Genomic DNA, 14751 nt, shown 5'->3' on the forward strand with positions numbered 1-14751 from the left:
TGAACTTTCAGACCCACTAATTAAAATTTGTCCTGTTCCCCCAGTCAATCAATCAACTGATTGATTAATCTATGACAGCCTTCCCCAACCAAATATCCTCCAGATATTTTGGTCTATAAACATTCGTCAGTCTCAGCCAATTGTCTGGGATGACGGGAGTTGTAGTCTAAAACATCTGGAGCACACCAGGTTGAAGAAACCTGGGTTAAAACTGACAATCCCTAACAGTTATAATACTTAGCATTTTTGTAGCACTTCATAGCAGCAAACCGCTTCACGTGTGTTATGGCCAGCATTATCATCTCAATTTTTGCATTTGTGATAGCTTCCTTAAGGCGACCTTGTGAATTAATGGTAGAGATAACACTGGAATGAGGAACTTCCTGGCTGGAAGCTCAGTTTCTTATGGCAGCAGCAACGTTTATTTGTGTCTACTACCTTCACGTATAAAACACAGGGCAACGTGCTCTAATTTTTACGAGAGACATGCATGGGTGATGTAGAGAGATGTAAGTACATGCCAATCTGTATGTTACCTCCTTTTATGAGTTACTGAACCATTCGAGAACAGAATTAGGACACCATAATTCTGTCAAGATAATATTATTGGACCAAGATGCAATGTCATTACACTAAGTTCTGCAATTGTGACAGTCTTGCCTTTAGGGGGACATTTGTGTGTGCTAGGGAGTAGGGATGTTAACAAAGGTGTGTTTAGAAATCCGAGTAATTAATCACCGCCATGCCTTTGTGCCACCTTCCCATGGTAAATACCATCTTTATTAAAGGGCTCTGTTTTCCTTTCCCACTCCTGCATGCCACTATTTTCAAAATGCAAAAAACTGTATCACGTTCCACATGTGACAAGCACCTGTGCAAAGCCACCTGAGCCTACTGCAGACTTGCAGATATATCTGAATAAAGATCCAATATCAAAGGGACTACAGTCATACCTTGGGTTGAATGTGCTTCGAGTTGCGCTCCGCGGCAACCCGGAAGTCACAGAGCGCGTTACTTCCAGGTTTTGCCGCTTGCGCATGCGCAGAAGTGGCGAAAAGCAACGTGCGCATGCGCAGATGTGCCGTCACTAGTTACGTTTGCTTCTAGATGCGAACGGGGCTCCAGAACGGATCTCGTTCACATCTAGAGGTACCACTGTACTTCATTCAGACCTCCACAGTTTGTATTTTATGAGTGCATTCCTATGAGCATATTACTCATTTTGCATTATTTGTTGTTGTTTTTCAAAGAAAGAGAGGTCTCTTTATGTCAGCTGTCCCTTTCTTAGGATTCAGCAGAGCCGTTCCAGCATTGATGGGTTTTCTGTGTCGACTCAGCAGTTTGTTAATTGGCGTATTTTGCCCTTCCCCCCCCCAAAAAAGTAGTTATTTTACAAATGAGAGGACAAAAAAAGGAGGAATTTATATTACTCTCAGAAATCCCAATTATTTAAGATGCCAAAATAATTTTAAAGTGTGTATTTTCCCCCACTCCCTTCTCCCAGCTTATTAACACCTTTTTATATCTCCTTACAGGTGCAGGGAATCTGAGCACTCTTTTGCCTAACATGGCCAGGCCCCATCACTCCAGGAACTTTACTCCACAGTCTGGCTCACTGCCAACATCAGAGCTTGGCTGGGAAATTGCCTGAAGTAACAGAGCACAGGGAGGTGAGATGAGGCGGGTGGCTCTGTTCATAGGTATACAGGAAGATGTCTTATACCAAATCACATCCTTGGTCCATCTACCCCGGTATCGCCTCTCCAGTGGGGCAGGGAATATTTTTTTCATGGGTAATTGTTTAGAGCAGTGGTTCTCAATTAACTAAGTATTGTGGGCCCCCTGTTTTTCAAAAGCCAAGCTATGGACACCCCTCGTTTTGAAAATGTTGATAAGTTTTCATTATGTGAATAGGGCCACGGAACCCTGAGTGGGTTACGTGGACCCCCCTGGAGCCCACAGACCACCAATTGGAAGCCAGTGGTCTAGAGCAGTGTTTCTCAGCCGTGGGTCCTCAGCTGTTGTTGGGACTACAATTCCCATCATCCCTAGATAGCAGGACCAGTGGTCAGGGATGATGGGAGTTGTAGTGGTTCTCAAACTTTTTCCTCTGGACTACAGTTTCAGAATAAAAAATTGCTCATGCCACCCCAATTTTATTTATTTATAAGAAACACACTGGAAAACAAACAGAAACAACTCCTAGCAGTGCTTGATTTATAACAGAACACAACTACTTTATAATAAGATCATGGGGCATGATCATGAAAGTATACAACAATGCAGCTACAGAAGAACATGAATCATTCCCAAAATATAATTCTAAATGAGCCTCTTACATATGTACCTTAGGAACGTAAACAAACTTAATAAGAGGTATGGGCTTGCTTTGGCCGGGTAATCTCATTTATATTAGGTCTAATTTGAGACTAACAAACTCTCATCTCCTCATTAACACAAAGAAGCCTTTATCTTTTCTGACGTTTCACATTTGTCAGAGTTGAAAAATCCCCGCTCACAACAATATGTCGTGCGGAACTGCAGAAGAACAGCCAATGCTATACTCTGTTCGAACAGCAATTCTGAACCACAACTAGGATTGTCCTCGGTATCCCATGATGCTCTTGCTCTCATTGAAAAAAAATGTATCTATCCATATTCTGTGAATAAAATAAATAAATAATAGGCTATACTACACTGAAATGTTTAAATGTTTCTTTGATTGTCCTTGAATCTTGGCGCCACATTTGCCATCCTCTCCTGCCACACCAGTGTGGCACATCACACCCTTGGAAAAGCGCTGCTCTAGGATTTCAGAGAACAGCTTTTCACTGCCCCCTCCCAGAAAACATGTTGGCTACAGCCCTGCTTCCACATGCTAAGTTAGCACTACTGGTCCAACACTGCAGTCACTGCCAGCATCCTCTTGAGCTACTGACAACATTGCAATGATGAAGTAGGAAATGCCACTTGTAGTACTAATCAAATATACACCTGTCTCTGTAGAGTTAAAGCCTGATTGGGTTTAGTGGGGGGGGGGACACACACACAGGATACAAAGAAAAGGCATTTAAATCAAGCATTTAAGGTTGCTCTAAGAGTTTTGGGCATTATGTCAAATGCTGATGAATGCCCCAACAAGCACTTTCAGGGTTCGATTTCTCCAGAACCCTTACCTGTGAACAACCATTGCTCCCCTTAGGAAGAGTAAATACCCTAAATTAAGACCCCTAAGAGGCTGAACCAGAATATGCTTTCTCCTTCCTAAGCATTTTGTACATGTGTTAATATTAGGAATCACAAAATCTATACGCGCTTTAGCCTCCTGAGCAATTCAGTAAGTATGATTAAGGGATAAAGTAGCACAGGAACAAACACACACACACAGCCAATTTATCTCACTTGTGCTTAGGAATATACTACTGTGTAACTAAGCAACTAAAAATAAAGTATAGCCTAATTAATTTGCCCCTATGCTTATTTAAAACACTCAATTAGAACTTTTTTTTAAAAAAGAAAAAAGAAAAAACCCATCTTGCTCAGTATCTTAATATGCTTGAGGGTGTAGCATGTAAAAGCTTTATATTCTCCAAAGACAAGAGTTTAATGTTTGCGTCACTGATCAGATTGGGAACAGCAACTGCAAAAAGAAAACCCTAAAAAAATACTGGCTGCAATCAGAGGCGTACCTAGGGCTTGGTGAAATCGGCCCCCACCAGGGTTGCAAATAATGCTACTAATCCTTTTGAATCTCTGTGGTAAGATGGGGAATCACAGAATTGCAGAGTTGGAAGGCGGCACAATGGTCATAGAGCCCAAACCCTCCCCCCCCAAATACGGTAATATTTTGCCCTTCCTTGGGTTCTAACCCATGACCCTAAGATTCAGAGTCTCATGCTCTACCAACTGAGCTATCTCAGGACTAAGCTGTGGCCCTCCAGAGGGTATTGGTTTGTGACTCCTATCATGGATGACCATCGGTCAGGAAAGATGGGAATTGGAGTCCAATAACCTCTGGAGGGCCACAGCTTCCCCATCCATGTGCTTGAGGCAAAGTTTCACGGAGTGATTATGCAATTATCAATTTCAGGAACAGCTCGCGATAAATGTCAAACGTGCATCTCTAATGCTGCAATTACAGGTCTGTCTGATTTGTAAATGTGAATTAATTCGAGCATGCACGTATGGGAGATAGATGCTGCATTAGCATGATCCCCTGCCCGTCCCCATCGTGCTTTAATAAGTGGAATATGCATGCCTGAAAGGTGTTGCCATTGCTGATGGAAGCAGATGAGAAAGGACACACCCTTTGGAAGTCTACAGGAGGGCCTCAAATTAAGCCAAGGGTGCAAAAAGTCTAATTACCTTTTAAAAACTCAAAATTCCCACATGGGGAGAATGGCAGAATTTCCCTCTAAACACAGCAAAAAAGTAACCGGGTCTAAGGAAATCCATAATACAGTATCTGGCTATAAATCCAGTAACATCTTAGCATTATTTATGGAATGCTTTTGGCAGTTCAAAGCATTTCAGCCCAGAAGACTCATCATCTCGGTAATTCTTACAACCAGCTTGTAAAGTTTGTCAGAATTCTTACTTCAAATTGCAGATTGGACAGAAGGGCTGGAATTTCTGGATGACACCCAGAGGGTGTTTTTTTTAAGCTCCTACTCATAGCTGCAACCCTACACCAGCTCTCACCTAGCCTAGTGTTCACTATCCAGACCAGTAGCTGCTCTCCCACATCTTAGCTGGATGCCATTCCTAGCTCTGCTTTGAGAGATGCCAGAAATTAACCTGGGACTTGGATGAAGGTATGCACTCTGCAAACTGAATGACCTATGAGTCATCACACACACACACACACACACACACACACGACTGTAACAAAATGCACATGTAAACAACAGATTTGAGGCTGCCATTCAACATATAACTGGGACTAAGTCCAATTGGAACTTAATAGGAATTACTTCTGAGCAGACATTAATAGGATTCTGCTGTTGGACCACCATTTTTACTCTAAAATCATTCGACAGACCATACCATCTGTGATGAGCTCATCCTCCGCAAGAAATGGGTCTTATTCTGTCATGATGAACTTGATGTACAATTCCCTTCCAAATCCACTCCACTTTCAGTGCAATCCTATACATGTCTACTCAGAAGTAAATCCCCTTACTCCAAGTAAGTGGGTAGAGGACTACGACCTGAAGTCTATCAGTAAAAAAGAAAATGGGGGGACAGTGGAGCTCCAGGAATAAGCTACTGTTATCCGTTGTTGATATTCATAAGACGCATAACTAAGGCTGCAATTCCACATTTTACTGAATCCCATTGAATTCAGTGGGGCTTACTTCGGAGTAGGGTTGTGCTGTTCAGCCAGTAAAACTGTAGTCCTGCTGATGTGAAGTTGAAATAGTGTTGCTTTTCTTAATGATTTGCTTAAGTGAATTTGTGGAATTACATTACATATCAGCTGGGCATGAAGCAATACTTAAAAGTTAGTCTCAAAATGCAAATATTAACTCAAAGCAATTCCTGAGAAGCTAGGCAAGTCAGGTATCAAGATCATGGAGATAAAAATGTCTAGAATTAAACTGCAATCCTTGGCATACTTAGCTGTGAGTAAGCTTCGCTGAATGCAATGGGGCTTACTTTTGAGCAAATATCCACAGGATAGTGCTGCTAGGAACACATGTGACATGTAGCTAGGCCCTTCCCACTCTCATACCTTAAAGTTTAGTATATTTTCACTAGATCTGAGCCTTTTCTAGCTTCGCAAGTTAAATTGGTTACCTATAAACACAGAGGGGATGAGAGGGATTGCACAATAGGAGTTGCTGGTGTTTGCACCCAACTCTGATCAAATCAAACCAAACACACAGCGGTCCATTGAAACATGTCATCAAAAGCAGTGTACTAAGGCTACAAGGCTACACGTAATTATCTGGAAACAGGCCACATTGTACACACTGGAAACTTACATCTGAGTAAATATGCACAGGATCGGGGTACAAGCCTATGTGTACAGTACATACTATGATTTCTGTCCTACTGAACTTAGGGGAATTTACTTCTCAGTAAACAAGCATGTGATCTGACTGTCAGGGGGGCAGTTCACACAGCATGCCATTTCCTACCCAAACCCCACTGCAGTTTTGTCCTGTACGGGAGAAAAAAAAAGTACACATCTATTTCACCATGCACACACATGGCAGAACAGAAAAACCACGTGCCTTTCACAACCCACATGTGAGATTGACAGACACTGTTCTCTTCAGAACTGCTTCCTGTAAATGAATAGCACAAAGTAGTCCGGATACACACACACTTTGAGACCTCATCCTATAAAACAAATGCAGCTTGGATATTACCAATCCGATAAATTCATAAATAACCACTTGCAGTTCTCATCAGACATGCAATACACATGCATGCACACATGTGACTATCATTCAATCTCATAAGAAGCTGATCACCAGCCTGTGATAAGATCCAGTGCTCTGCTAAACATTGGTTTTGCTCAGAGCAAGTGCCTCTGTTGACCTTTGACCTCACAAAAAAACCGCTGACACCATAGATTTACAATCCACATAATGAAAAGAGGGGGAAGGGGGCAGCTCAACCACATTTTATCTACTGTGCTTAACATATAATTATATTTTGCCACACAGTTCTTTCCCTAAGCCCTGTCTGTTGCTTTCTCTCTAAATTATACCAAGCGCAATTCTTCCATGTCCAGGACGCAGACGTACAAAGGGTTACATGAGACTTTGTTAAAAACGGCCTCATCTCTCAGCTTCAGAAATAGCTGTTGATGTCATTTACATAAAAGAATTATTACTGTGGTTAAGTTACTTGAAATAACTGCTCTCTGTACCGAGAAAGAATGCTGAAATGTTTCCCTTAAGAAAGAAACTGCCAATCAGCAAGCTTTTTTTTTCTTTTTTGTAGTTGTCTCTGCTGAACATTCACGAACGGAATTTTATCATCTAAAACAATTTAAAATAAATGATTTTTTTATTTAAAAAATCATTTCGGTGTCTATAAACAAGTTAATAGAGTAAGTGAAAACAAAGTACAGTTCTTAATGGGAGTGTTATGTTGCCCTCTCTAGGCCTTGGCTCTAAGTACACGTTTCTATAGGCTCCTTGCCAAACAAGTATCAGTGTGTGCAGTTGCTGTTTCTGCTGCTGCTGCTGCTGCTCTGCTAATGAATGACTAACTGAGGCCAGAGGGGAAAAATTACATCACTGGGGTGTAAAACTGAACCACATCAGGAAAATTTTCTATACCTGCTTCACATACAAGTCGTAAGCATTCCATGCGAGGCATTTGCATGCATCATCTCAAGGTGTGTTATTATCTCCATAAAAAATGATTTTCTCATACGGCTGAATAATTCAGAGACGCCTCAGTCAAGGGCCCCTAATGAAATATACCCAGTATAATCATACAGCTAATTGCTAGCAGTTTGCATTTACTTATTTATTTTTTTAAAAAACCTGAAATCATGCATAATATTAGGAATGCAGATGCAGATGAGAATCCCTGAATCAAAAGAACACTCTGGCTTGTAATGGTCGGATTAATTTCCTCTGATGTTCATACCACAGTAACATGAGATGGTCATTAAGGCATATTAAAATGATTTGTGGCCCATCCCCCACCCTTCCCAAGCCCTTCCATATATACTCTGTGTGTGTGTGTTTGTGTGTGTATTCACTGAACAAGATCTCAAAATACATTTTTTAACCCTTTCAGTCACACAGCCCTGTTATACACACATTTACACCTCTCAATACTGCTTGCTCCTAAGTATGTCTGCCTAGGAGTGTGCCCCTATTATCCTTTGGAAAGTTACTGGTATAGACTACATTCCTCAAGTTACATGTTGAAAAGGACAGTCTTACTGAGTTGACTCCAGACTCAGTTTGGCTTAGACTCACTGGAAACAATGGGACACACAATTTCTCATGAGTCACTTAACCCCCATTGTACTGTAAGCATGTCTAAGTCCCAACATGGTTTACTCAGAAGTAAGTCCTACTGAATTCAGTGGAACTTAACCCCAAGTAAGTGGGGTTAGGGCTGCAGCCTACACCTGGATTCAGCCCACTGAAAAAAGGGGGTTATTCAGCAATTCATAAAGAACAGCCCGTAGCCCAAATTGTGCTTGTGCCCAACTGAACCCAGGCGGATTAATTTCTGAGAATATGTGCAGAATTGCCCTGCAGTTCCTCACTGAACCAAGTGGCACTTACTTCGGAATCAGGCCAGCACTCAAATGCCTATGTATAAATATTTCTAAGTTTTCAATAGATGTGTTAAATTTAAAACAATTCAATAACATTTCCAATGGTTTCCTGTCTGGTTTAGTGGCCTATTATTCTTGTAGTCTTCTCAAGGGGAAGCGGGGAGGGAGAGAGAGAGAGAGAGAGAGAGAGAGAGAGAGGATATTTAATCCTTCCCCTTTCCAGATCACAGACCATGTTGAAGTAATAAATTTGAAAAGCAAATAATAAGTACTAGTGAAAAGAGGAGGGGGGAGGAGAGACAGCTGCAGGGGAAAGTTGAAGGGTGGGGGGAAGCCATGAGATGTCTGCAAAGGGGGGTCAACCTGGACAGGGTTTCTGGAGTCCTAACCATTCTTGCCCCTCCAACAACTTTTCCATATTCCAAAATGTCAATTCAAGAAAGGGCGTGGGGGGGGAGAGGGTGCCGATCAATCAAAAACTGCACATTTAGAGTACAGGACTAAAGCACTCTCTAGGCTGGGGGGGGGGGATGTTAAATGGTCATAACGTGGCTCCTCACACAAGAAATTAAAGAAGGCATAATCCAAAAGGAGTCTTGATCGCGGAGCTGCTATGGGGGAGAGAGGAGAGGCTTTAAGGGGGGGGGAGTGGAACTACAATTAACTCCATCAGACTATCGATTGTTGAAGGAACTGGCAGCTCGGCTTGTAAAGGAGGGCGGCGGCGGCGACGTGGGTTGGTGGGGGGGGTCAGCATCGTGGACGTGAGGCAAGGGCTGCAAGCAAGCAGGCCGGCTCGGCCGGTTGTTGCCCCTCACCCCCCCCCCGCGCCTGCAAGGAGCCTCACATCTGGCTATTGTTATTATTCTGATGATGATGCGCCTTTGCAAATGCTCCCACCTCTCTCTCTCTCTCCGCATAAACACAGCGCCGCTCTTCGCCGGCCCTTAAAATAGTTCCTCCTCAGGAACACAGCGCAGAGTCAGCTGACTCGAGTAGCCAGCGGAATTGCGGGCATACATGAAATTACAGATCTGGAAGAATACAGTGTGAATGCGAGCCAGCAGCAGCGCCGCCGCCTCCCTCCCTCTCTCTCTCCCGATCCGCCTCCCGCAGGCGATCGGAACGTCTCCACTCTCCCCCCCCCCCGTCTCCGTTTTCCCTTTTGGACTGCACCCGGGCACTTTCTCGGGTCTCAAAGTTTATTGGCTGCAGCCTGACAAGGTAGTCCACACGCGCAAAACCAAAGCCAGTCCCCGAAACAGACACACGCCACACCTCTGCTTACTCGAAAGTAAGTCCGCGATCTTGCACCCAAGCTAGTCTGGGGAGGGGGCTGCAACCGCCCCACCCCACCCAAGGGTGCCTGATCCCGGCGTGCTTGGCTTGGAAGCAAGTCCCGCGCAGCCCGAGTTTACTCGGAAGTAAGTTCAACTGTGTTCAATGGGGCTTCCAAGGAAACGTGCATGGGGATCTCAGCCTTACGAGAGAAGCCTCATTCAGACATCTGTACTCCCCCCCCCACTCCTACCCCTCGCCACGCTTTTTCTGGAAAATGTCCACTTTTTATAGTAATTGTGTTAAGCCAGTACATTGAGGCAGGCATAATAACAATCATGACCGGGGAAAGCAAAGCGAGGCTCGCTGTTAATGCTTAACGTGTTTGTGCTGGTTACTGCACACCGGAGCGCTTTGAAATCCGCCCAGGCAGCTCTGCAAGTTATTTGAATGTATTATTTCCAGTACCTGTCATTTATCACTTTATTCAACACGTCTTTGCCAGCGAAATCGCTTTTGATCTCACTCGCTGCCTCCATTTCGTAATTTCCGCCTTCTTTCCAACATATCAAAAATACTTGAAGACCAAAAAAAACACCAAACCCACACATACACACCCTAAAAAAGAAGAACGGGGGGGGAGGAGGAACGAAACCCTTCCGAGGTGTACAATGTTTAAATTCACTTTGCGGGGGGTGAGGTGTAGACACCCCCAAATACAAGCAACGAAGGGGAATCAGCAAGCATGTGACGAGGACGCTTCGACAGCAGCGTTAGAGGAAGGGGGGAGAGAGGAGGAGGAGGAGGAGGTGATGTAAGTAAAGATCACCTTCAACAGAGAGGCAACCAAGTTATTGGGCTGCTTGCTTTAAAATATGAACATTCTGCGCAGTCCTCCTTTCTACAGATGACAGGCAAAGTCTGGCAGCAGCCACCCGCTGCAGCCCTTCCTTAATGGCACAAGCCCTTAAAAAAAACCAGAAGCTCACGTTGCCGGCAGAAAGGAACATTTCAACCCTGTCCTTTAATAAACATTACAAGCAAGGGAGGGGGAGGCGGAAAAGAGAACACAGAGAGAGACACACACACACACAATGACACAGGCACACACACACACCGAGAGAGAGAAACGTATGTTTACTACCTCGCCATGGTCACTGTTTCTGCCTTGGGGAGTATCTTCTGGTAGAAAATAAAGTTTGGAGCTGGATAAAAGTTGCCTGGAACTCCTTTCTTCCCACAGCAGCTGTAGCTCCGCTATGCAAATCGGATCCTCTGGCTTACATCTTACAAAGAAAAAATCGCCAAGGGACAAAATTCTTGGTCTGCCTTCAAGGTGGAACTGAAAAGCCTTGTAGAAAATGTACGGTCCGTGTAAACCACACGGAGATCCGACCCACTGGAAGGAATAAACAAGGGGTGGAGGAGGATGGGGGGGGGGGAAGGAGAGAGAAAAATAATAATAATCAGCAATCGCAGATCAATTCATTTAAAACACACACACACACACACACACAGCCAGTTCTGATCAGAACATACTGGAGAAAGACATTCATAAATCAAACACATGCTAAGAAATAATATCACAACCTCTAAGATGAGGAGGGGATTTGTTGAGGAGCCAGGCTGGTTTTCCTCCGAAGGGGGCAAAAAATCCGATCACAGTCACCATTATAATAATCTGTGTGTCTCAGTCTATATGATCAGCAAAGGCTTTTTTTAAAAAAAGAGGGGGTGGAATGGTAATTACAGGGGAAAAGTTCTTGGAAAGTTTGGGGGAGGTGAAGGTGGGTGTCTAGGGGATCCGGGGTGCCGGGATCTGGGGTGTAGAGGCGAAGAAGAGAGGAGAACCGAATACCTGAACTGAATTGGGCTCCATCTCGACGTTCTGAATTGATTGAACTCAACATTCTCTCCAAACTTGTTGGCTTGAATGGATTGCATCAGGTCCTGGCAGGGAAAAGCGATCTCTCGCAGCAGCCGGCTCCGAGCCTCAATATAAAACGCAAACCTTACACCCCCGGTTCGCCCAAAATATCCAAAAATCCCGCCGAGAGATGGTCACGACCCCCAATTTCCAAACCACGTAGAAAACAAGGGGCTTATAGCCCGGCTGCTACCGATCTGCACAGGTAATACCGGTCAATGCATAACCCAACCGCAGCTCAGAAGCCAATGGGTCCAGGCAAATTCGGGGTCTCGGGCGCTTTTAAAAATCTTGCAGCGCCCGAATCTCTGCAGAAACAGGATCGTATTCCCCCGGAGCCCCCGAAGTGCCAGACAAAAGGACCGTTCCATTTTTGCCGGGCGGAAAGGCGGTCTAGTTGAGCTGCTCATCTGACAGGACCTGCTTGTATATGTCTAATATAAAGAACATTTCCTGCAGAGAGTCAGAGGCGCTGTTCTTCTTTCTAATTCTCTTTAACAGATTTGCTTTTATTAGACATGTAGATTTGTTTGATAGTTAGATTACGTTCCCGTACTGCCATATTCCCCCCACCTACCCCAAGAAACTCTTGATCGGGTTAGAATAGATGCCTGGTGCTAGTATTTTAACGTGGGGACGGGGGCGAGAGAGCGAGAGCTGGGGGGAGAAAGTGGGTTATCGATTATATAAACATATAAATATTAATGCATTTGTTCTCTTTTGCAAAAGAGAGGGTTTGAGAGCGGGGGAGGAGGAGGAGCGGTGAGCGAAGGCTCCCAGAAGCACCCCCGATCACGGGATCTTGCGAGCAATATTGAGCAGGCAGCGAGCTATGATTGCATTTATTAAGAGGACAGAACAATAAACGCGGCATGATAAATCAATATGTGGGGACCGCTCGGCCCGGGGCTCCGCCTGATCGGCGTGTGTACATTCTTCCGATTTTCGAAGTACACGCACACACTCGCATCCCAGTTACGTGTTTACAATGCAGATCTCGGGCAAGGGCGCGCTCAAATACTAATGTGTTTATATAACCAAGCGATACGGGAATACGGAGTTTTAAAGTGGCAGAGAATGCAGATTTTTTCCCTCTCTCTCTCTCTCTCTCTCTCAGTAATAGTTCGGGGGGGGGGGAGAAGGAGGGAGGGCCAACCATTTGGAAACAATGTTCCATGTATCCCGAAATTAAAACTAGTAGCCGGGGCTCGGGGAGGGAACACACACACACACACACATCCATAAGACAATCAGCTGTTTGTAATAGAGGTATTTATTTGCTTGATTGTTCCGGAGCTCTGCAAAGCAGCGTCCCTAAAAGGAAACTTGGGAGCCACAGAACCAGGGTGCGTGGGGTGGGGTGGAACGTGGGATAGAGACCCGCGCTAGCGAATGCAATCAAATAGCCAAAAATGTAAAAAAAAAAAACTAAGCAAAAAAAATACACCACCAGTAGCAGCGATCTCTGATTTCCCACCAGCAGCCTATAGAAGGGAGGCGCTCCCCCCCCCCACATCGCAGTGTTGATAGAAAATGGTGCATTCCTCTCTCTCTCTCCAGATTTTACACCGTTGGCACCAAAGCTAGTGTAGTTGATCTTCCAAAAAAAAAAAAAAAAAAAAAAGGAAAAAAGAAAGGGGGGAAATAAGCACGATGTACTATACGGGGAAATAAAGGTCTGTACAGTATGACAGTTGTAATCTGATCCGCGATAAAATTACAGGATGTCGAAATGACTGGCAAGCTATTTTTAACGCTTTCGCAACGTTTCACCTCTAAGTCACAGCGCCGGGTTGAAACAGGATTAGTTTAATGAATATTATATTCACGTGGATGAAATTAATACAGTCGAGGAGGCGATCGGGGTGGGGTGGGGGGCTCGCGAGATCGTGGGACGTGGATCTTCATTGATTTAAGAGGTTTACGGCAGATTCCTGCCCCCTTCCCCTCGTTTACTCATTCCAGATCGCAATCCGAATTAGGGTAGTTAACCTTATCTAATCCACCCCCTCTTTTTTTTTTTAGGGCAGCAATAGAAAACAAGATCTCTTGCCTGTTCCCATACAGGGGAGGAGATAAAGGAGAGGGAGAGAGCGAGAACATGGCAGAGCTTCAAATTACAATAAGTAATAAAAAGTCCCCTTGCCAAAGAGCGGAGAGCTGTCGAAAACTATTTTAATAATTTAAAGGGCCAGTACAGCGCCGCCAAATACAGGCGATTTTAAAAAAGCAATATTTATATATTCCTTCTCCTCCTCCTCCTCCCTCGCCGCCTTCTCAACTCGCTGCAGTTACGTTAATTGCCGGATTCACAAAGCAGTTGAGCCGGATTGCTCGCGTTTAAGCCGATATCACAGCCTCTTCCTAGACAGACACGCGTGTGGGTTTGAGCCGGACGTACATATCCCTGCACGGGATCGGGCTCTCAGCCTGCAATCCTGAACTGGTTTGTAGCCCGATCCCATGGCATGTTTTATTGGACATGAGATCCCGCAGAGTTCAATGGGTCTTAGTCTCCTAGAAGACGTTCAGTTCCAGGAGCAGTAGTTACGTGGGAGTAAGCGCTATTGAACCCCGGGGATTTACTTCTGAGTAAACGTTTCGAGATTGCGTTTCGCTGAATAACGCCTCCACCCACCGCCCTTTCGAAACCCGCCAAGTCAGAGAGCGATCCGTTTACTCGAGAGTAGCGCCATTGGGTCCAATGGGTCTACTCTAGAGTAAGCGAGGGAAGTGACCCTGCGGGCAGGAGCATTCAAAATCCCACCCCCCTCTTTGTGATTAATACATGGGTCGTCTTCAGTTTCTGCATTGTTCTGGTAAACATCTAAGCCGGGGTTTTTTAAGGAACTGGAATTGCAGAATATTAAAAAAAAACACCAAGATCGCATTAAAGATTGACTGAGTCAGTTTCCTGTATAAGCAGTGCCGCAGGAGCGGCGTATATACAGGGAACTTCAAATTGTACAACAGGGAACAAGCCCTCGAGCTATCCATGCATTGTTTATTATTATCATTATTACTATTATTCTTACTAAACATCCTGCCCCACCCCTTCTTTCCATCGCAATAACGTTTTGCACGACAGAGGAAGCACCTTCCAGTCGGTAGAGCAAGAAAACCTTAATCTCAGGGTCGCGGGTTCGAATCCCACTTTGGGCCAAAAGATTCCTGCGTTGCAGCGGGTTGGACTGGATGACCCTTGGCATCCCTTCCAACTCCACAATTCTATAAGTCTAAATTGCAAGTTGCAATCCGAAAGTGACTGTGGCTAATTGCAAATCCT

General features: G+C 44.5%; 1 protein-coding gene across 3 annotated transcripts in view; it reads right to left on the reverse strand.

Annotated features, from left to right (window-relative positions):
- Positions 1-13029, reverse strand: part of ARID5B (AT-rich interaction domain 5B) — a 178720-nt gene extending 165691 nt beyond the window's left edge. The window contains exons 1-2 of one of the 3 annotated variants that reach the window (XM_083614423.1): positions 12913-13029; positions 10683-10937 (exon numbers count right to left, since the gene is read on the reverse strand). In XM_083614423.1, the coding sequence (XP_083470549.1) occupies positions 10683-10937; positions 12913-12981 (324 nt within the window). In that variant the 5' untranslated portion in view covers positions 12982-13029. Of the gene's footprint in view, positions 1-10682; positions 10938-11128; positions 11234-11396; positions 11888-12912 lie in introns of those variants that run through there. The other 2 variants (XM_083614424.1, XM_083614425.1) reach the window with 2 other exon arrangements.
- Positions 13030-14751: the final 1722 nt, after the last annotated feature.

This window comes from Podarcis filfolensis (genome assembly GCF_964270895.1).
Source record: "Podarcis filfolensis genome assembly, chromosome: 5".
Classification (NCBI taxonomy): domain Eukaryota; kingdom Metazoa; phylum Chordata; class Lepidosauria; order Squamata; family Lacertidae; genus Podarcis; species Podarcis filfolensis.